Source organism: Melopsittacus undulatus, chromosome 9 (genome assembly GCF_012275295.1).
Source record: "Melopsittacus undulatus isolate bMelUnd1 chromosome 9, bMelUnd1.mat.Z, whole genome shotgun sequence".
NCBI lineage: Eukaryota > Metazoa > Chordata > Aves > Psittaciformes > Psittaculidae > Melopsittacus > Melopsittacus undulatus.
Window position 1 is genome coordinate 37406365 of NC_047535.1, and position 24055 is coordinate 37430419.

The 24055-nt window shown below is 43.4% G+C and overlaps 1 protein-coding gene across 6 annotated transcripts in view; it reads right to left on the minus strand.

The window, feature by feature from the left end:
• LOC101874495 (6-phosphofructo-2-kinase/fructose-2,6-bisphosphatase 4) overlaps window positions 1-24055 on the minus strand; it is a 49852-nt gene that overhangs the window by 20051 nt on the left and 5746 nt on the right. For 3 of the 6 annotated variants that reach the window (XM_034066094.1, XM_034066093.1, XM_005141581.4), the window contains exons 1-4: window positions 14567-14683; window positions 7008-7124; window positions 3086-3182; window positions 725-791 (exon numbers count right to left, since the gene is read on the minus strand). In XM_034066094.1, coding sequence (XP_033921985.1) covers window positions 725-791; window positions 3086-3182; window positions 7008-7124; window positions 14567-14672 — 387 coding nt within the window. In that variant the 5' untranslated portion in view covers window positions 14673-14683. Of the gene's footprint in view, window positions 1-724; window positions 792-3085; window positions 3183-7007; window positions 7125-14566; window positions 14684-18904; window positions 18958-24055 lie in introns of those variants that run through there. The other 3 variants (XM_031042369.2, XM_034066095.1, XM_031042370.2) reach the window with 3 other exon arrangements.

Sequence of the window (24055 nt, forward strand, 5' to 3'; positions counted from 1 at the left end):
TAAGATAAATGCAGCCAGTTTTCCAGGAACTAATGTCTAGCTGTGAACACACCAGTGTTTTACCAAACCATGAAGTTTGCTGAAGTATAGTTTACCTCATGTCCCCAGCACAACTTGCAATTATTACTTTATGGTTTTCCCTGATTAGCTAATGAAAACACCAGCACTACACCAGTAGTCTTAAGGAAAACAATGTTATGCAAATTAATGTGAATATGCAATATCAGTAATTGAACAGCTGATGGTTTGCATCCCAATATTAACTACAGATGTGCAGCAATTTACTTTCGAGTTTCTCTTGCTCTCCTCAGAGATTTCTCATGTTGGTAACAAAACTGCCAAGCAATACCCAGGATGCTTTTTGTTCAGTAAGTACTTATCACCTGAAACACTAGACCTTCAAATAGAAACAGAAGTGCAACTAAAACAAGAGCTGTGTTTAACAGCACATCATACACTGTCCAGAGAAGGGGGACATTTTCATGCGTGTTGCCCTCTCCCCAGTGAACCCCTCAAATCATACAGGTTGTTACTCAATAGGGCATCATCTCCCTGAACTTCAGTGCTCCTTTCTCTGCAGCAACAAGGCAGATGTCACATACAACTCCCACAGACAAAAAACAAACTGAAGGGATACTGAAATTGCTCAGGCTGTGCATCATCCAGCAGACATGCTGTTTAATAGGGAATCATCTAAAGAATGCATCTCCAACAAGAAACTTACAGCCACGTGCCCGTTTTCCTCACTGAGGTACTGTCGGACGTCATTCAGCGCTGCTAAGGCACACTGTCTTAAAAAATGAAAGAGAGTAAAACTCAAATGCTTATAAAGTCATTTTATTAATGCACTTGTGCATTGTGATCAAAGCGCCCTGCAACTGTTGGGATAATCTCTCTCAAAAATAAATGTTTTAGGTACCCCCAAAACATGGGAAAAAACAACGAAGGTCAACCAAGATATACTAAGGAAACATGGTCAAGGCCATCTGCCAAAAAGAAAGACCAGTCCAGTGCTCCTCTGAGCAAGTGATACAACTACACATCATCACAGAATACCTGTCAGCTTTGCTGATCAGAATAAGCTTTCACTGATCTAAAGAAACACCAGTGAATCATCCCTGGAACTGCACTTTTTCCCCAGTTACCTACTCATAGATACTTGCTTCTTAATGTGATTATCAAAGAGGGAAGAAATAAATCAACTTAAGGTTTTCATCTTGTAGCCCCAAGGTAAAGTGGATAGACAACTATTTTTCAGTCAGAGACTGCCTCTCTGTTTACCCAGTGTGTAAATTGCTTATGGAAGAAAAACCTCTTTAGACAATAAAACAAAGTTAGTGACCAGTATTAGGGACAGAGGCGAAAATAAAACCCTGTTGTAGCCACCAACCCAATGTAATTAGAACTGGAGACCACTGAGGACACAAATACCACAAATCCGCCTCTCCCTCCATACTTTACACATGGGTTAAATTTGGACAAGAACAAATTAATTTGCAACTTTCCTATTTCCTCAGCACTAGCATTATCTTCAAAGCCCATTATGATTTCTAGCACATAAATAATACTGGAGGGCAACATTAATGTTGTACAGGATTTACTCATTAGAAGAACAAAGCTCCATTTAGTTCCATGAAGTACAATCATTTTGCAATACCAACATACAAACCTGTCCCTTTCAACAGCCTTTCTCTGCATTACTGCTCTATTTTGACTTCCAGACTGAAACATCTAATTCTTCTCTTACATTTAGCATATCTTACATGCACAGCTTTCTCTTGAAAGAAAAATTAAAGCTTTCCAATCCTGACAGTATTTCCACATTAGCACGGTTAATGGCTGTCAGGAACTGAGATTCATCAGTGAAGTCTTCACTAAACAAATATAAACCCTCTTTACCTATTGCTAAGTAGGCAGTTTAGCTCTCACAGCCCATTTCATGTTATATTCCCCACCATTTAGTTTAATAGGTGATGGAGAGGTACATTAAAACATTTGGCTCTACCTCTAAGCAAAAGGTAAGGGCTTGCAGGGCTAATGCACCTCGTATCTACTTTCTGGTCCCAAAGGATTAGTTGGTTCTTATGCAAGTTCCCTCTGACATTAGCAATGCTCAACTGCTGCAGAAGGGGAAAGGGAAGAGAGAGGACAAGCAGAGGAACAGCCACAAAAGAAAGTCCAGACATTAGGAGAAGTCCAGACATTTTTAATGCTTGAGCTGAAGCAATTAAGAACTAAATACTCCATTTTAAGTAGCCTAAACAAACTGCATTTCCGTTCCTCTAATATTTGTGATACTTCTCACTTCATACTCCACACTCTTATATGCTTTCCTGAACACACTAAAAACTAGCAATAAATGGCAAAGAAAATCAAAAGACTTTCCCATTCTGTAAGAAAAAAGTAGCTCCCTCTTGCTCTGACCTTCTCTTTGTCTACCCTTTCTGTTACATTAAAGCAGAGCCTCTTTCCAAGCAAGAAAGGACTCTCAAGTGCTTCATCTGTGCACAGACATTCACACTGATGCTCACCTTGCTTTGTATAGTACTAGGAAAACAATCCTGTTTTAAGGCAGTGCACTGACTGAACGCATGAAGCACCTGCATGGTGGCCAAAGACAATTTCAGGGAGGGAATAATACTGTTTCATTCTGGCTTATTTGAACAGATAATGACAAACACATCCAAAGTACTCCAGGTGAAAAAATCCAGTATGCAAACCAAAACCAAAAGCTGTTAACTATTTGTCTGCTTCTTTTTGAGGGAAAATATACTGGAATATGTGCAGGAACAGCAGCAAACACAGCCTACTGAAAGGTGAAAAAGAATCAAGTATTTAACTTCTCTGCATTTTTGATGCTTTAGATGAAGCAATTAAGAGAAAAAATACCCCAACTTTTAAGCAGCCTAAACAAATCTCTTGTCTGCTTGCTCTACAACTTCTTTTCCTTGTCATTTCACACTGCAGTCTCATAAGCATCTTCTTGAGCACACAAAACCACAACTTAAAGCAGTCGCTATGAGCAAATTATACAGGGTAATTTTTTAATAGTCAGCATTGTGTAGCAAACACATTCAAACCTTACCTCCTGATTTTCAAGCCTTCTTCATTGTCAGGCAGGAAGAACTCAAAAGATTTATACTTTTTCACCAAATCTCGACGATACTGACCAACATTAAATTCTGCCAACAAGAAACTGGTATTAGTGGGAACTAATGATGTTCATGTAAAAAGGACAAAAATTATGACAGCTTTGAAACCAAACTACCTGCAAAGATATAATAATATAGCATGTACAAAGTCAACTTCTTGAGCTCTGGGGGGGTTGGCTGTTCTCAAATACAACAAAAAAATCACAGAAATGGCAAAAGAACATTTGGGCAGTAGCCGCAATAGGGTCATTTGCCCATATTGCTGTGCTGCTGCCTGCCAGTTTGCCTGAACATCACAAAAAAACCCCTTTTCCTCCTTTGCAGGGGTGGTTGGAAGTCAATTTTGATAGCCCACAAATAATCTAGCTTCTTCTTCTGTGCATATGTGCAGTGAGACAGCATTCTGATAGCACCTCCCAAAACGGTCAGTTCCCATTTAACCAAGGAAGAGTTCTAAATAGAACTAACCAATCTTGGGCTGGGTAAACAAACCTCAAAATTCAAGTTGTGGAATCAAATATATCTATTCCTTAAGGATCAGTACTTACTATTCCACAACCCCTGTTCCAGTCATTTTACATGCTTAAATTGTAAGAAACCTCAACAAAACATTCAGCATTATTATTGAACAAAATCTTATTATGATCTCTTAACAGCGGCCAAGAAGACTACTCTTTATCTGGGCAAAAGTCCATAAGGTCAATGGCAATACAAGTGTCACAATACCAGATATGGGATTAGGGCAAGGCAGTTGTTTTGCCACACAGCAGACAATGACACTGTACCCCAGTGAACTTCATTCAACAGCTCTGAAAGCATGTCTCTGAAGTGCAATTGATGTTTAAGTTGTTTCTGACCTGTAGCTTTTCTCTGCTGAAGTGCAAAGCATTTTTTTTTAACATTAGATCAAACTTAAGTGTTCTGTTTGAGAAGCTGCCAAGGTGTAACTACCTGAGAGACTTCATTTCTAGAAAGAAGAAATGGAGTAATACACACAATTGCCAAATTGCAATTAAGAAGGAAAACACGTAGAATAGAAGAGTTCAACCACCAGCTGCTGTCTATAGACTGCTCTTGGGACTGGAAGCAGAAGATAAAGAAGTATTGCTTAATCCCCCACAAGTCAAGTTTTGTTCGAGTTCAACAATGCTGATGTAATGTTTCTGTGGTCAGACGTGTGACATGGATTACAGTACAACCCAAGTTATTCTGTCAGTATTAATGAGCACTGGTCATACCAGTGACGTGAAAAGAAGGGTCCTTGTAAGAAAAACAAAGATGAAGGAGTTCAGAAGGCCAATGTTGCAGAGAGTAGCCCTTTAAAAATCAAAACCAATGAATTTCTCAAGAAGAAATAGTTACTGCAACAATGTCATGCACAGACATGGAAAAAGTGCTATCTAGTGGGACAATCTTCAGCCCTTACTGTTAGCATCCACCCTTGCGGAAGAGTTTCACAAAGCTAACTGGAATCACAATTACCACACAGCCAGAACTGTTCCAGAAAAGCTTCCCGAAGTTTAGTATCTAAAAAACACATTGCAACACAATTCTATTCAGGCATCTAATTGACCTCATTTCCTTCACAAAGCTCAGACAGAAGTCCTTTGTGTTTTTTACCATTTCACATTCTAAACAGGAGAGGATTTTGGAAGAGAGAAAACAAAACACAGAACTGATTGCTGAAATGGTTCAACTAACATCAACTCTGGGCTATTTACCTCCACCTTATGTTCTTGAACTCTTCAGCTGGCTTAATATATGTTACATGAAAAGACAGCATTTATCTTTCCTCGGGTTCACATAACCTTGTAATTTCAACCATCTGTCTTGGAGAGTAAGAAGACTCACTGTGTTAAGTGCATGCTAATATTAAGATTTTAAGAGCTAAAGGTAACTGATGTTAAGGCTACTCAATACGTAGTATGTATAGATTCCATCCCAATCAACTGGAAGCATCAGGCAAAGTGCCATTTATTCCCTCAGTCAGTGACGAATCATAAACAGATTTCAGCTTCAGGAAAACTTCATCAGTGATGACACAGACAACAGGAAACAAGCTTTTTTTCCAAGAAAATCCCAAGTCCAAAGACAAATCACAACCAACAACCTAGGATGGAAGCTCCCATGGTAACTTTATGCTGCATATTTATTAGGGACTGTAGTGATAGGACAAGGGGTAACAGGTTAAAACTTAAACAGGGGAAGTTTAGACTGGATAAAAGGAGGAAGTTCTTTACTGTTAGGGTGGTGAGGCACTGGAATGGGTTGCCCAGGGAAGTTGTGAATGCTCCATCCCTGGCACAGTTCAAGGCCAGGTTGGACAGAACCCTGGGTGCCATGGTTTAGTGTGAGGTGTCCCTGCCCATGGCAGGGGGTTGGAACTGGATGATCTTAAGGTTCCTTCCAACCCTAACTATTCTATGATTCTATATCTTTGTAAAATGAGGTAGCAATGCCCTAATTAATTTTTATTAAGCACAACTGCATGTACTTTCTCATGTGCTGCTCACAGTAGCCAAGGCACTCTTCCTGTAACGGAAGCAGACTACCCCTACCTATTTTACTGTACTTGGGATATATTCAACCAAGCATGAGCTGGATGTGGACAATATCTTGTTTGTTGCCCAATACTGGATTTTTGCTTTTTCACATAATAAAAGGTTCAACACAATGACATATGTACATATTTACATAAATGTATGTTATATTTAACAGACAAGCAGAGTTATATTACATGCACTTTATCAGCTTGGATATAGGCTAACTTAGTTAGATTGTTATTCCATTTCAGCCTAATGGGTAAAACTGACAAATATCTGACATTGTTCATTAAAAGGGTTATACTGTGTGAAAACAGTCAAGTGACAATATAAATCCTGTGAACTCTCATACTCAAGCAATATAACATATCCTCTGTAATGTCTTATCTAAATAAAGGAACAAGCTTCTAAGAGGTTAAGAAAACACCAACTCGAAAAGCTACACCCTAGAATCAAACAGCTGTTTAAATACACGCCAGAACTCTTTACCTTGACTTCTTAGAGCTACTAGGAAATACATGCATGATCTAGGATGTTTTATGTTATTTAAATGATTAACTAATCATAACTATAGAGATACCATTACTGCACCAGACACAGACTCACAGAACACTAGAACTATCTTTTTCTTCTACAGAGACAGAGGAGAAGGCATCTCAGAACCTCAAAACAGACTTAGGTTTTGTTTACTTGTCAGTCTAGGCCGACGAAGTACCACATGAGCTCAGGAATGAGGCAGGACAGCCAGGTCCTTGGCACAGCAAATCTGAGCTGTCGTTTCCCACTCAGAACACACATATAAAATCCTTAAGAGAGTAATGACAAGTGCTGCTCCAGTTCCTATAGCTCTTTATATTCAAAGAGCTGTAACTCATTCCACAAATGCACAAGTTATACAAGGAGTTACACAAAGAATTACACATTGCACAAAGTTCACAGAGAAAAGAATATTGAGAAGTCACAAGTGCCGACTGCTCATCCACCTGTAAACAACAAGATTCCCTCTCACCCCCATAAGCAAAGGGAAGAAATCTAAATAAATAAATAAATAAGGACAGCTGAAGTGTTAAGGAGCAAGGGCAAAACATTTATTTAGGCACCTGGCAGAAGAAGGTAAAACAACAGTTACCAGGATACATTTAATTAACACCTAAATGGAACCGAGAGTCTGTGTATGCTATTGCTTAAGAGTAACTTTAGAACACAGAAGGATTTTAAGTGGTCAAACTTTGCAATATTGATTAATGGGAATTAAATTAAACACCTAACATCTGCCCTGTCCTTCTGATGTAAACAGAAGTAAATCCATCACCTTTTGTAGGCACTCCAATCCAATTCAAATAGCGTGTCAGCTTCTTTGAAATGTAGGTTTTCCCTCTTGCTGGGAGACCCACCATGACAATCAGAGTAGGGCAATTGGTCATACATACTGAAACAGAAAAACAGAAAACTAGGAGTTACCATGAATGCTCCACACAAAGCAGAGGCTTATACTGCAGTGGAGAACTACAATCCATGTGCTCTAAGGAAGTGACCATTCAGGCAGCTCATGCACCGTGTCTCACTGTTTCAGGGGGTTTCTTCAGGAGCTCAGTGGACCTGTCCAAGGGTTTTATGCTGTGTTGAGTTTTGGAAGAGCACGTCAGTGGTAGTGCAATGCTGGACACATATACAGGCAGAACACAAGGAACCTGTGTACTTGCATACACGTTTTAAGCCATACAAAAACAGTATCAAAAGGACACTGACATCTTACACCCTTACTCAGCCCAGTGCTTGCATTGAAAGGAAACAGCAAGGTGTACATAATTTAAAACAAGTCCTCAACATTGTTCTTGGTTTTGAGCAAAACTAGCTTGACAAATGCAGCTTAATACATTATAGTACACCATGGTACTCAAACATGGTACTCACTGTTTCTTATTTCTCCTTTCAAGAGGGGTTTTTGTGTTAATAATATTTAAAAACAGAACTTTGACTGTTCTTCAATGATTATTAGGAATGAAGTGCAAGTATTCTAAGCAATCATGTACAATAACCTGATAGACAGATGTATGTACAGAAGTAATTTAGCAAAAGCAGTGTTTAGTTAAAAACAACACAATACTGTAGTCATTTAAAGGAGTTACATGTATAAACTGAAAACCTTGAGGCCTTTCCTTTCAAATGACAAGTTTCTGAACAGTTTAATGGTATAAAACTATGGATACCTTGCATGAATCTATCACAGCTACTCGGAACTGCCTAAAAAGAAAGAAGACATTAAAGTGGCGCAAAGATACCACTGGCTCCCTCCATCCCCTATTTCAAAGGGCATTAATTACTGTACAACCAACACATGCATCAATTTCCTTGCTGTTTGATAGAGGAGTTAATTTGCTTCAAAAGACTAAATCTCAGTGTTATGCTGTAGGACATAACTAAACTGTTGCACAAAGCGCTGTGACTGCTTGAGATTTCCAGATGTTGGATTGACAAAGTCCCATCCCACAAAGTGACTGGCACAAATCTGGCACAGCTACTCTGCATAGCAAACCCACAGAGGCACTGTCTTAAAACACACACTGAAAACAACACAAACCCCAAACCCATTAAAAACACACCATTTTTCATTAGAGAGAGGGGATGCAAAAACATACCTAACCTCAAACCCATGAAACAGTCTACTATGTAATGAAAGTCGCAGGGAGCTGAATGCAAACAAACAGATCCATTCAAACACTTCCATGTCTGTAGAAGGCCACTTTAAAAGCCATTGGAGTAAGCTCCTCTGTGCAGAAGCTGATAAACAAGAAAGAGAATGCTTTCTTGTCCCTTCACCTCTTTGTCCGAAGTTCAGGCCTGTGAACCCTGTCTCCAAGAGAAGGCAGGCAGGGAAACAAAGTCTATGAAGTGCAAAGAGTACACTGCTTACTGAACTTAACAGCTTTGCTTCTAGATTTAAGGGCAATAAAACAAAATCCTGAGATAAAGTTTTTAAGAGGCTCAAGGATTTCAGTTAAGACATTGTTCAAAGCCAGCTTGAAAGGTTCTTCACCCCAAACATCTAGCTCAAGTTTTAAACAATTTTCTAGTATAAGCAGTGAAATAAGAGCTGCATAAGACAAACCAGGATCTGTATGTGGAAAGGCTCTGTACACAGCCTCAGGTCCATCTGCTCTGCAAGGAACTGTGCTAATGAAACAGGCTTCTTGACCCATTCTTTACCAGAATCTACCAACTAATGTTATACCAATATCACCTCTCTTCTTCTCCTGGGCTGAGTCATAGGAAGGCAGCCTTCTCACACAGTAACTGCCTTCTGGTAACATAACAATAAACCCATACTGGACTAAAATTAAGTACCATGAAGAAACCTGCAATCTACTTGAATAATTGCTTCACATATTACACGGGCAGCCACTCTCTAAGCCAAGTCCTGCTGCCTAATCTGTTACTCTGATCACTTAGTGTGCCACTATTTACTGTGTGACAATACAGCAGAAACCAAGGGAATTATCTGTTCATCCCTATCAAATAAATTGCAATCCTCTTCTGATTAGCTGCCAGGGTGACCAAGAGAGCTTTTCCTCTTTAAAGGCAGGTACTAGTAAAACAGATTCCCTGCACACCAAAAGGAGGAATACCATTCATTCCAATGATGCTAAATACTCTGCTTTTACATACCTCCATAGCCCTGTAAACAACACTACATAGTGCATGATGCTACAGCACATACCACCCCTTAGTGCTTGTCTTCAACAAGGAGGATGCCAGTTCACAATCAAATCTGGGTGTTCTGACAACACACACAAGACTCAGCACAGCAGAGGGTTCTGTCTGCTTCCTTACAAGGCTTGATTTTGCCCATTAGCTCAGTGAGAAAGTCAAGACCAGAACAAAACTTCTGAGGATGCAGCAAATATTCAAACATTTAACATCATTTTATCACCTTTCATTTTATCTGACTGAGCCACAGCTTTCTCCACAAAATGCTGCCAACATTCCCTGCCAGTGGGGAGGCAGAAGCGCTCATTCCAGCTACACTATTTAAAGGATCTGTGTGTCAAGACTTACACCTTCCTTTGAAGAAAGGCACAAAATTCTGACATGAGGAAATGGAAAAAACCCAAACAAACCACAAGTTACACAAATCTAACTCCTGGAATGAAAATAGCTTCTCTAGTTTAGTATTTTCCCAATAACACACTGCTCAGTTCCCCTTTCCACAGCACCTCGTCATTCACTTTGTATGAAAAGCAACCTGCAGCACAAAACCAGTTATATAGGAGCAAGTTGCTGAGCCAAGGAAGACTCCTAAGTGCAGATTTCTCTCAGTTCCTTATCTCTGGATTGCCAGAAATGTCTTTACACAACCTAGTCTCAAGAAAACAAACTCATGTTTTAATGCTGCTTCACATACATAAGTCCTATGGATGTGCTATCAACACTGATTTTGCTAGAGGAACATGCACATTCAGAACAGCAAACCAAAACTTACAGGGTTGTACATGATCAGTCGCTAAATATGTTCTATGACTTTAGTCATTCTTCTTCTCTAAAATGTATTTGTAATATATGCATGTGAGATTGCATGTTTATAAACAGCAGCATCAAAAAGAACCGTTTGTTGCATTCCCTCACTCAGAGGGAACACACAAAAAACATGCCCAAAATACCAGTGAAGGAAAACGGCCAAGTGGTGAAGTACATTTAAATCAAGTACTGCAATCTAAGCAAAGTCATTATTGCAGCTAAGCATTTCTTCTATACTACTGAACAACACACCATGTTGCAGCTCAGTTATGACAGCCTACCCTTCTGAAGTTAAGACTTAACAGTCAAGGAAAGAAGAAATTACTCATTTCTTGCCTCTTAAGACTCCATTGTGAAATAATGCAAGATCCAGACGGTTGAGAAACAAACTGGGACACTGAACAACCTCCATCAGCTGTGCAGCATTTCACCAGCCGACCAGACCCTTGTGAAATCAGAAACAAGAGCTGGTATTTTTCAAGCTCTCCTGACATTATCAGCTGTCCCTTCCACCCAAAACCAGATTTTGTCTTTTCTTTCTCTGCATTAAATTTTGAAGTCAATTTTTAAGATCAGATGTTTTTTGTGTCAAATTGCCCTGGTTTGCCATCCAAAGATTATAAAGGACTCTTGCTGTTTCTATGGCCTTTGACCCAAGGCCTGTTCTCCAAAATCACTGTACTATTTAGAGGCTTATACACAAACATCTTTAAGCCAACACAACCACCCTTCCAAATAAGGCCAGCATTACATGTTTTCCCCTGACATCCAATTTAACTATTGTTAATCCATTTTTTCCTGTTGATGACAATCAGTCACCTTTATTGGCATCCCCCATCCTGCTGCCCTTCCTGAAGAACACCCTGCTCCTGTACCTGAAGTCCATTATCTTCCCATTTGCCTCTCTCTTTTTTGTCCAAATCATCAGTTTCTAACATCACCTTGGTACAAGGGATTCAGAGTTTGTATTTGTTCTCTAGCCAGCCTCGTGCCACCAGCTGCTCTGCCATCCACTTGCCCCAAGTTACCATTTGCTCCCTACAGCTTTGATGCTAACAGCGATGCCCCATCATACATCCTGATCCTCAGGCTACAGCTGGGTGCTGTCCTCACCTCATTCACTTTCTCCATCTCCAGTTCCTAGGGTTGTGAGCACAAATACACACATAAGCAGCATGAGCTCAAAGGGTAGAGTTCTTTAGGGCAAAGATAATCATTTGATCTGGTTTTTTTTTGACCCGATGTACACTCATATTGCTGTACAAACATCAAAGATTGTTAGAATAACCAAATTCCAGCAGCTTTAGGGAAGCAAAGCTGTTAACAGTAGGATGGGGGGGGGGAAATGTTTAACCACAGGAAGTTCACTATTTATCTCTCTATAAACATCCTCTGCTAGGCTCCCAAAACAACTTTCACTGTACCATACTTTATTACTTATTTTTATGTCCATAAAAGCCCACTGCTTGATTCATAAAGCTTGAAGCCATCTGGCATCCAATGCCAAGAGCAGCTTTAGTGCAACCTATTTCCAGACAAAACCTTTCACAAAAAGCCACAGGTAAGTGGCAGTTATTAACAAAAAACACACACTTCTATTGCCTACAAGTCTTACTTTGGAGGGTCATTTGAAAGTTGTCTTACTGGTCTCACCAGCTGCAAAAGCTCAGTAGGCCACACGCAGCCAGAACTCCTTGAAGACCTCGTAAAGCACAGAACTAGCTCTTCAAAGCCCTCTGACAGCTAAACCCTGGCACAGGTACCAGGTTTCTTCTTCCTCAGGTAATTACGGTTGCTACAGCTTTTAGAAAATCAGACTAAAACCAGCTAACACAGGTAAGTTCCTTTGGAGATGGATCTGCCGAGTCCTCAACTCAAAGCATGTATGATTCTGCTTCCCCCCCCTTCTAAAAAGGTAAAATAAGACTAAAAGTAGCACACGTCTGCACATGGGTCATCAGCATAAATAAGGAAATAAACCAAACCAAAAGAGACTGAAAGAGTTCATCTTGTTTCGCCCAGAAAGCCAGAAGACATCAGAGCAGAGCTCTACCTCTGCTGCTTCCACTGGAAAGCTGTTCTTGAGGACAAGAAATCCACTTCCAACTTGAGCTTATGTTTTTTGCACAATAATATTTAACAGAGTCACCTGCAACAGCAGAGACCTGAATGGGTCAACCCAACACTGCCCCACATCACCCAGCCTGGGCAGTTGCTGTGGTTTAAACCCAACCACACAGCTCATTCACTCACTCCCCCCCTTTCTCCCCCAACTCCCAGAGAGCTGGGGGGGGGAGAATCCAAAGAATGTAGCCCCCACGGATTGAGATAAGAACAGTTTAATAACTAAGGTATAACACAGATCACTACTGCTACCACCAATAATAATAATAATGATAAAGGAAATAACAAGTGAAGAGAATACAACACCTCACCACCCGCTGATGGATAACTCACCCCACCCTGCCCGACTGAGTACCAACCGATACCTCCTCCAACCTCCAGAGCACCAGCCCTTCCAGGTAACTCTTGGTTACATCGTGGGCATGACATGCTATGGTATGGAATACCTCTTTGGCTAGCCTGGGTCTGGTGTCCTGTCTCTGCTTCCTCCTGGCCTCCCCTCCTCCCTGGCAGAGCATGAGACTCACAAAGTCCTTGGCCACAGTAAACATTTGAGCAGTAACTAAAAACATTGGTGCTATCAGTGCTGTTCCCAGCCCAAAAGTCAAACCACAGCACTGCACCTGCTACCAAGAAGGAGAAAACATGACTGCTACTGCTGAACCCAGGACAGCAGTCCATCCTGTGCTGTCTCAGCATGGCTACAGGATCCATGGGTCACACTAGTACATCAGAACATGGGATGACACACGATACATGGAAATCTGAGGATAAAGGGCTTCACAGTACCAAAGTACCCTTACACAGGAAAAACTAGAGAGTTCCATTTGCTGAAACAAGATACATGGTTTTATCAAGGAAGAATAAGTTCTTCTCCTCTCTGGGCTGTTTGTAATTATTATGGATCACAAATGGCTGTAGACATGGGTAGAGCTGCAAGAGCAAACGCGTGCAAAAGGATTGATAAAAACTGTATTTTCCAATCTGTTTTTCTAGAAGAAAGGTTTTTTAATTGTAAGTGGTCCTGGGCACCAAAAATAGAGAATCTAAAAAGAATCTTAAAAAAAAATAAAACTGGTATTACATGGGTTTAGTTATAGTCGAGAGAAGCTAAATAACTCTGCCAAGACGACTCTGTCTCCAGTTTACTTTTGACCAATACACAATTCTGTTCCTATGGGGTTTTTTTGGTGTACCTGTGCCACATTGAGGCTAAAGCAAAGCACTCTCCTTAGCATGTTCACAAAAGCCATTACACACACCTGACACCCTCCCTATTCCAGCATTCAGCTCCTCTCAACACCTGCTGGTTTTCAGATGCTGGAGTGGTTCAGGTCACACAGAAACACACTCCTGCTTCCCCAGCTCAAACCAAGGCAGCCTGGGCTTTGTGTTCAGCAAGTGCTGGACCAAAGCAGGGCCAGAGCCGAGAGGCAGCAGCGCAGGGCCGCCTGCCATATGAACAGAGCCCTCGCTCGCTGTCAGCGCAGCCTCTTTGCATGACAAATAAGAACAATTCCGCCCCACAAAGCCCCTTTTGTCTGCAGCACCGCCGTGTACCGAACCTCGCGGATTTAAGACAGCAAAAAAAAGAGGAAATAACCACGTGAGGCGAAGTTTGGTAATAAACTATGGTTTACAGACGCCACAGCCTTAGTATTTAGAGGCTGATGACTTGGTTGGCTGCACCTCAAAATAAGGAAAGCCATTAACTCGTACAACAGATGGCCCGGTCCAGCACTGGCCCTAAAAGAAAGGAATCCAAAACACAGTGACATTTTTAGGCCTCCCTTCAGGAAGAACACGCTGACTACAACCGCTCCTTGGAACCAGCGCCTCGTACAGATCAGATGCTGCTGGAGGAGACCGTGTTCCCAGCGCAGCTCTGTCCCCTTCCGCCGGGCGCAGCTCCAGCAGCTCCGGCGTTTTCTGCCTTCCCGTTGCGGGCGATCCCCGCGGCCGCCCCACCTCCGTTCCCCATCCCCGCACATCACCCGGGCCGGGGGACCCATTGAGCCGGACGTACGTTCAATCCCCAACGGTAACGGCGGAGGGGCCCTCCCACCTCCGCCCGCTCCCCTCGCACCCCGACCCCACTGAACGGGCATCGCCCCGGGAGGGGCTCCGCGGGGCCCAACCGCCCGTGGGGCTGCAGAGGAGGAGGAGCGGCCGCCGGGGGTCCCGCTGACAGCAGAGCTCCGGTCCGGGCAGCCCCCCCCGTGCCCCGCTCACCGCCGCGCTGCGCGCTGTGCCCCGCCGGCAGTCCGTTGTCGTACGGCTCCCATGTCTTCTGCAGCGGGTTCTGTGTGAGCTCCCGGGCCGGCGGCGCCGCCGCCATCCTCGCCCGCTCCCGGCTCCCACTGCAGTGGCGGCGGGCGGGGCAGCACCGCCCTCCGCGCGGCGGGGGCGAGGACACCCCCGGGGGAACCGGCGGCTCCGCCCCGGGGCTCGGCCGGAGGAGGCCTGGGGCAGTGCTGGGCCCGGCTCCTGCATGGAGGTTCCGCCGCCCCGGGGACAGCGGTCCGGTGTGTGTCACCCTGTCTCGGAACAGCCGCTTCTTAAAGCCCTGAAGATACACGTCCAGGGAGCGTACAGTGTCTGTTGGGCAGTCATGCACTGAGTTATTCCTCCAGTTAACTGGTTTAGCCTGAAGGCTACATTGATATCGATGCCGAAAGCCATAAATTAGCAATGGGTTTCTAACGCCTCGTTTAGCTTAATAATTCACGACTGACACTTGAAGACCCTGCGCTGCAGTAAGAGCAGCGGCATGGCCCAACACGACAGCCGCTGCAGCGCCTCCACCTCACCTCCATCGGCTTTACAGCCGAGGGAAACCCGGTTCCTTACTGGGCTGAGCAAAGTCCCAGAGAGCTCCGTACTCCACTGTTACACAGAGCTCTGTGTGCTTTACAGACGTTCAATGCAGCACACTGAAAATACGGCAGAAGTGCAATAAAGTTTTCATTATTATGCACTCTATTAATACTGGTCTAAATACAGAAGGTCAGTACACATATATACATCTTTTCATACCAGCCTTTGAGCATCTGAAGGTCACCTTTAGCTCCTCCTTTACAAGAGAAAATCAGTGCCAAGATACTTGGTGAGACAGCCCTGGGGCGAGTCAACACTGTTTTTCCAAACCCTGTTTGCTTGACCTGCCCTTCCCTTCTTTCGAAGCCCATTTCCTTCTCTTGAAGGATGATTACAGCTCTCAACTGTAGGCGCCGGCATTCTGTTTTTCCATAGCATTTTTGGCTTGATTTTGGGTTGATACCAAAGAAGGGAGGGGCAGATCGGTGGTAGGAGTTGCATCAAGAGGGTCAGAAAACTAGGAGCAGAGAGATGGAGTTTTTGATCACTCAAAAGCTCCTTCGTTTGTTCTATTTGATATGTATTTGCTTCCAACAGTTGCCAAAAGAGCTGCAAGCAGGAACAGTTTAACCTGTGTTCCAGGTTAAGCCCAGAAGCCCATCGCCTATGCACACACAGAACATCACACAAGCAGATGGCTGACTTCAGGGTACAGCCTAGAGTCAGGATGTACGCACCATGGCATCCTGATCCCAACGAGGTACATGCCACCAGGGTCCAACCTTCATACTAGTGCCTCCAGTAGAGCCAGGCAAACCGACAACACGTGTAATAGTAACAGAAATATGACACTAACAGGAGTGCCAACTCACAAAACACACTTCTTGGGCTTGTTCTACATAAAATGCATGAAACCCAGTCTGCAGAAACAAAGTTTGTACCTTTCTGCACAGGAACTGAGGCATCACTCACACACCTGCCTTGCAGCTGAGAACACTGACCTGACGTTCTTCATACTAAAGCAGAGGTCTGCAAGGGGAATTACCACATTCCGAAATCCCCCAAGCAGGAGGCACGCCAGTGAACTCTTGTTCTCGGGCAGATTTAAACCAGTGCCACCTGAACAGAAATTCAGTAGGGGCTTGTCCAGGTGTCTGCAATGACATTAGAGGTGTGCAGACACCTGCGAGCCTTCAGTTTTGTGAGGTGAGGAGTTGAGCTTGCTCCATGATAAAACTTCTGTTACTGTGCTCCTGATCAAACTTACTCCTACAGAGACAGGCTGAGAGCTGGGCTTGCTCAGCCTGGACAAGAGAAGGCTCCTGAAGAGGAGACCTTAGATCAGCTCCAGTGCCTAAAGGGGCTACAGGAAACCTGGAGAGGGGCTTTGGATAAGGGCCTGTAGGGACAGAACAAGGAGGAATGGCTTTAACCTGACAGAGGGAAGATTTATGTTAGATATTAGGCAGAAGCTCTTCCCTGTGAGGGTGCTGAGGCGCTGGCACAGGGTGCCCAGAGAAGCTATGGCTGCCCCATGCCTGGCAGTGTTCAAGGCCAGGTTGGACACAGGGGCTTGGAGCAGCTGCTCCAGTGGAAGGTGTCTGGAAGGGGCCTGGAACTGGATGAGCTTTAAGGTCCCTTCCAACCCAAACCACGCCATGATTCTGTTATTTACAGTTAGTTGGGTTTTTTTAACTACCTTGGTTCCATATTGTGCTGTTTGACTGAGGACAGTGAAAGCAATCACAGCAATCCTGTACTCTCACGAGGTCTCATTTCTAAGCATGGTTTCCAAGAGCACTACACTGAATACCCAGAAAAAGAATACAGACTGCTCCTTGGATTCCTAAGAAGTGACAGAGATCACCTTCTGCACAACCACGTTGTCATCAGCCACTGCTCTCCTGAAAAGAGCTGATTCCTTCAGGTGAAGTGCTGGAGACTCAGCTTTACTTGCCTACAGGGAAACCAGGAACAAGCCTTTACTCCTTGGAAGGCTTTTACTCAGAGCTTGCCCTCTCATGGCCAAGCTGGGCTGGAAGCTTCCCTGATAAAGCACCTCTCTGCAGAGGCATAACATGGAGAGGAAAGGCAGCCTTGGAAAATGAACTGCTGCATAGGAACAGAGCATGCTGAGCCAAGTGACAGTTTGATACTTACTCTTTTCAAGCTTCTGACTGGCAAGTCAGGAGACTCCTCAGGTTTAATGCATAAAGCAAGTGGTAATTATTTCTGAGACGAGAAGAAATAGATACTGAATCAAGGCTTCTGCTTGATCATACACAAACCCTGCTTTGTATCAGTAAATACATAACTATATAATAGAAACTCCACAATAGATGCAAGTCACTTTCACATATAATTTCCGTAGTAAAGATACCACTTTACAGTCTGACAGCCCATAAAACACCCATAAACCACCCAACTTCTCTGCCTCCTGTCTTTCCACCAACTCCAGCAACACCAGCTCACTTATTCTCGGCATAAGGATGACTTCCCAGTCTTCCAGCTGCCTGTGCCCACACCACACTGAGCACAGCAGCTACAGCTCCTGCAAACCCAGTTCACAGGCCCTTCTGCAGCCGGAAGATGCAGGAAACCCCGCACAATGACCGAAGGGCACATTCAGAGCCCCAGGGCACCTCGAGCTTTAACCGCAGCCGGCCGCAAGTGCCACACACACCGGAGGTTCCCACCGCACTCCGGGTACCGGGCAGAGCCTCCCGCGCCCGCCAGGGGGCGCCCTAGCACCGCCCGCGGGCACTCCGCCGGTGCCCCCCGGCGGTGGTCGCGGACCCCGCGCCCCCCCCCGGGCACAGCTCCGTGTTAGAAGCGCAACTGAGGGCGCTGTGAGCCCCGTGCCGGGAGATGCCAGCGCACAGCAGAGCTGGGGTGAAACCCACCAGCCTCTGGCTGTAAAACACACAGGAGCGAGAGGCTACAGAAAGCTCCTTTCCAACCCAAACCATTCTGAGGTTCTAAACACAAAATACTGGGGCAAAGTCCGTGCTCGGGACTAAATATCCCCATTTCTCTATAGATATTAACACCGACAAATTATATTTCATCATTAACCTGATCTCACGTTTCTCTAAAGCAATTCTCTTTCTATTATGCCATGAGGTATTTTTTTAACCCTGCATTATCAGCTACTTACTCCCCATTTTGAGAAAACCAGTAGTATCTGATCTCTACACACACAACTGGCAATAGCTAGTTGGCAAAAAAACCTAAATCCAGATATGCCCTATTGCAACAGGTAGGTTACTGTTCTAGCTAGAAGTAGCAAACAGGAATTAGTTTAAAATACAACATCTCTAAAGTAGGTATCTGTATTTCCTACATATTGCAATGTAGAGAGGAGGAGAGGTCAGAGTTGAGGTCCTTACTCCCCTTTAAGGCAGCATAGGGAGAGCTGTATCCTCCCCCCCAGCTTCCCACTACTCCAGAAGACTTCAGCCACACAGGACAACACAAGCTCAGATTCAGTACAATTTAAGGAGGCACAAAAGAACACAGGACATGAAGATCTGTACGTTATTTGAGGAATAGACACACATCTTACATATCCAGCTTTAACATCCAACCAACACTCCCAAACATGGACTAGATGGCTCTGACATCACAGTTATGTGATCTTATGTATACGCGGTTATGTATACACATATAAATTTGTATAGAGCATACAGGACAATCCCTATTGAACTTTTAACTGATATTCTATTTTAATGAAGAAAAAGATGCTAAGTATACCTTCAGCAGGCTCGTGGCAGTCCTTCATTGACCAACAGCTATGCAGCTGGAAGCATCACCCGAGGACAGCCACCAACAGCTAGCTAATATACAAGGCAGTTACGACACTGCAAGCCAATTAGAAGAGACGGTGACCAAACACACAACTATGCTTCACCTTTTTGTCCACAAGGAACAACACTCCAACATTTCAACACTGGAAATGTGGTGGCATGGGAGAGATTCCTCCCCGCACACCTTCTGGGCTGCAGCGCTGATGGTTTTGTTTTGAGCAGGCATTTGTTACCATGCTCTTACACAGTGAAAAGCTGCAGCTTTGGGTCATGACAGCATCCAAACCTGCAGCTGCACTGTTCCCACTCTCATGACCAAAACTGCTGTAAAGCAGATGGACACTTGGCCTTTTCAATCACAACCCTTCACCTCAGCAGGGGCCACACTGCTCCCTCCCCCAGGTAACTCCCATATTCCTGAAGTATACAGATCAAGCCCAGCAGGTTTTTCCTCAGTGTGGAAGAGGAGTCCCTAGCAACCTGCCTAAAACACAACACCCCTCTGCTAGGTATGCTGTCACCTTTGTAAGGCAACTACCAGCTCAACTTTGCTCAGTTGCTAAGAAGCCTAAAGGAAGCTGCACTAGCAGCCAAAAAGGTGGCTCTTCCCGTCTGTTGTGCAGCTCCTGGATAATGACAAAGACTATATTTTGGGAACAGTCATCCTGAAGAAGAGATCCCTCGCAAGTTAAAACCTTCTCAGACAGCTTCCCACAGAGAATACATTAAGTTCCTTCCCACAAAGAGCTGTGCAAGCACAATGAGCAATAAGGAAGAGAGATGCAATACTGTATTAGCAGAATGACATACATTGATTCATACCTTCTCAGTGCAGTTTCCCAGGACTTTTTGTTACGTCAGCTTCTTAAATGAAGACTTCCTGTCTCCTCAAGAGGCCTATGGTTTCTCCTCAACCAGAAGTACCATCCTTTTTGTTTTCCTACAGCCCAATATCCCAGGAGTCAATGCACCAAAAATGACAAATAGCCCACTAAGTCCCCAAAAATTCCAAGCATCCCACATGGCAAGTTCAGCAGGTTCCCCATACCACCCACAGGTCCTTGACTCCAAACCAGCTGAAATCAGGAGGTCCATGACTTGCAATATACGGACTTAGCACTTACTCCATTTCTTCTCAGCAGCAAATACACTTATTACTGGCACCATCCACTCCATATCCTATTTGCTATCACTGCCTAAGGGAAGAAGTTCCAGTTGCCTTGAAGTAGTTTACTACCTCAAAGATACAAAGCCGTAAGAATTTAGAACTAAAAGAGAATCTGCCATCAACAATACACCTTCAGCCTTCAGAAGTTGTAAGAATTCATTTTACTATTAGATTTCCTGGCTACAGATCAATCTACAAAGAAGACTGAAGAAAAAACCCCAACATACATAATGGTGCTTCATATGAGAATAAGCTACTACTAAGAGCAAGAAATCTCTTCAGTACTAATTGGGGAAGAGATTTAAACAACATCCGAGATCGACACAGCACAGATACTAGAGACACTCCTTAAGATTAAGCTAAATAACATTCCTTAGCATAGATAAGGAAAATAATTCATTCAAATGGAAAATGTTGGCATAAAGCAAGGGAAAAAAAAACAAGTTCCCATCTGTTCTAACAACCACCGACACATCTGATACAAGGGAAGATCTGACAGGCTTTAGGCACTCAGGAGCCCCACACCACACTTCTTTGGCTGGAGACAGGACCACTTCCCACACGTATTTGCATTCATTATATGTTCCTGATCATCTACTGAAGCACTATAGCTATTCATCATGCATGCAAACCGTGATGTAGCCCTCACAGCAGTGTTTATGTGCAGCTTGATTCCTGCACAGTTATGTTTTCAAAACCATGACGACCCAGCAATCAGGAAACAAGTACTAGCTATAAGGTTTTTATTGTAAGAATTGTACCAATAAAGTCTTGGATAGCTTTGTACACATCCCACATGCTGTATTATATGCATATAAAACTTATCAATCTAAGGTTGTTTGGGAAGATACATGTATTACACATACACAGTAGTGTCAACTAAATAAAAAATACACCTTGCTACACTGTCTCTCTGCTCTTTCATTATCGTTATGTGAAGCATTTCTGAAAGTGTACTTTTATTATTTCTTTTATTATACAAACACGTTAGTTAAGTGTTTATTACATTTCAGAGGAAATAACTGCTCTATTCTAAACACAGGAGAAGCCTAAGGTCTGGAGATAAACCCTATCAATGCCATTGTTCTCATGGAAGGAAGTTTCCTGTGTTAAGTCTAACATGAGGCACAGATTTAAGGCTGGTCTGCAGCAACTGTATTCTTTAAATCTGAAGGGGAAATCAGTAATTCTCTACACCTCCATTCCATGCAATCACCTCCCACCTTTACCTCTGAAAGAACACTGAAATTATTTGCTTGAAAAATAGGCCAGATCCTCAAGTGGTGCTTCCAGGTGTTGCTTAAATCTATTCCCATCATCGTAAATTAAGCAACATGTTAAATCTTCCTGTTATGATGCAACATAAAGGAAAGATGACATCCATTATTCATGTTTTCCAAGTGCAACCCAGTGTTAAAGAACCCTTTGTAGCTTACTGTATACCAGGAGCTTCAAACTATTTAACATGAAGGGGCATGCATGTGCTTCTGAGAAGTGCAGGAAGAGGACGTTCATTTTAATTGCATTTGCACAAATTGTCCATTTACATTCACAGTTCTAGAGGGTAACTGAAATACTGAGTTTCCAAGATGGAAGTCTGCTAAGGACAGACATTCCTACACATTGTTCTGGTAGTGTGCGATGTTGTTACTACAGCAACAGCACGTACAGCCCTGCACAACCTCTGGACGGCTGCTGTGTGTATACCCTGATACACTCACCCCTTTCTTGGAAGGGTGATACAAGAAGCAAGTCCAGTTCTGCACCACTGCACCAGTTACTTGGAGTCTGTGACACAAGCCAGGAACACCATGGCTGGATAAAACTGTAATATTCCAAAGGAAGGAAAAGCAAAAACATATTTGCATCCATTAGGATGTTTGTGCCTCCTGACCCTGCATAAAAGCAATCTCTCCAAAGCAGTTTGAAAGTGCCTTTATCACCTTAAAACTCTCTATTCCTTTCTGTTCACATAAGGATATCAGAAAACCCCTTCCAATTCAAAGGTTGGGTTTGCTGTTATAAGACAATAATTAAAAGGAGCACAAGGAAAGGATTAGCAACTTTAAACAGAAGAGAGGACCCTTCTCCAGACTGAAAGGCTTATGAATTATGCTCACTTACTGCTAGTTTTACATTAGATATTTTAACATTTATGATGTACACATATCCTCCTTTCATTCAGCCAGGATACTGTGAATACCACTTTTTTGTAACAGCTAGATCTAGGCTGCTAAACATGAACAGCAAAACAAGGGCAGCTGCCTTCCCAGAGTGGAACTAAAATACTTCATGCCATCTTAAAACCAAACGCTATCAACTGACTTCAGAAGTGGAATTCCTCAGGACAGCCACTTCAAAGGAAAACATCTGTAAAGAATTACTATTTGAATTAGGGCAGCTGTCTGATGAGCCTGAAAAGGAGACATATATTGACAACAAAGACTATGTAGAATTTGCATGTAATCCAAATGCATGAGGTAAACCAAATGAATTATTGAAACAACCACGACAGCTTTGGGATGAAGCTACCTACGAGGCAGCAACATTTTGAGAGATGAGATAAAGAGAACTTAGGATAAAGAAACTTTGGAAGCACCTCCCAGGGCTTGGGGCTTGGAATACTGAATGACTACTAATGGAGAAATTAAGGAGAAAAAGGCAAGGAGGGAGACAGCCACTGGACTGGGTGACAACCCACATCAGGGTGTACAGGACATCTGTGAGTCACCAGCATGTAATAGAAGCTGAAGCCACGTGAATGCCTGAAATAGGGCATGGGGAGACAAGAGCAAGACAAGGTCAAACTGCAGGAGGAGGAGGAAAGACCAGAGAGGGAGGGGGGGAAAAGTATGATGAAGGAAGGAACACCAGTGACTGTGCAGAGAGGTCACTGAGAACATGAACAGAACAGGGGTCTTCAAACATTCCAGTGATGTAAATAACATGTAGAGAGACAGAAGCACCCAAAGGGGACTCAGAACAGGAGAGGCTGAGCTAGAAGTTGTACAACCTCACCTTGTAAGAGGGCCTAGATTTGGCTGAGAGCTACAAGTTAAAGGTGTGACAGAGTACAGTATTTCCAGCCTGTATTACCATATGGGTAACCAGATCATTAAGGACAAAGCCGTGGCCACAGAAGCAAGAGCAAACGAGTTAACTGGGCAGTGACTGGGCTGAAGGTCCTCTACATGCACGTATGGTTACACCTGGTTTCATGCATGCCCCATAGGCAACGGAGGCAGGACAGGAGGTTTTTGAAAGGAAAGAATAAATCCCTCTGGAAAGCCAGCATGGAAAACTGACACTGACACAAGCAGGAAAACAACCTTGCAGTGTACGTGACACCAGCTGCCTCTGGAAATGTTCTTAGGCTTTATGACAGAGGAGCATGTTCATCCAAATACAAACACAGGCAAACCAGAACAAAGCTCCTTGGCAGATATTGACAACAGGATTTATAATAAAAGCAAAATCCATCTAAATTTGGCAAACTGCAGTGCTGTCGTGTAGTCTAAAACCTAGCACTGAGGCGGCATGTGGGGGGGAAATACAGGCAAAGACATACAGAGATCCAAGTCACCAGTGAATCTCAGTCTTCATAGCCTCGGGGGCAGAGTTCTCATTTTCTGCCTATCCTGCAAGTACAACTAGATGGCTTATCAGCTTCCCGAGACTAACAGGATCAATATGTAGATGAGAAAGCTTAATTAGGATGATAAAATTAGGACAGCCAAAATAATCTAATTTATGGAGTGCACACAGGCTAAACACCACCAATGCTACAAATGAAACTCTTGCAAGGGGAACCATCTACCAAGCAAGAGCACAGTATTAACAAAGAAACCTTCTATTAAAAACAAAACCTCTGAATTGTGTTTATATTCAAAAAATAACTTGTCAGCACAAGTCTCTCTAGAGAACTGCAAA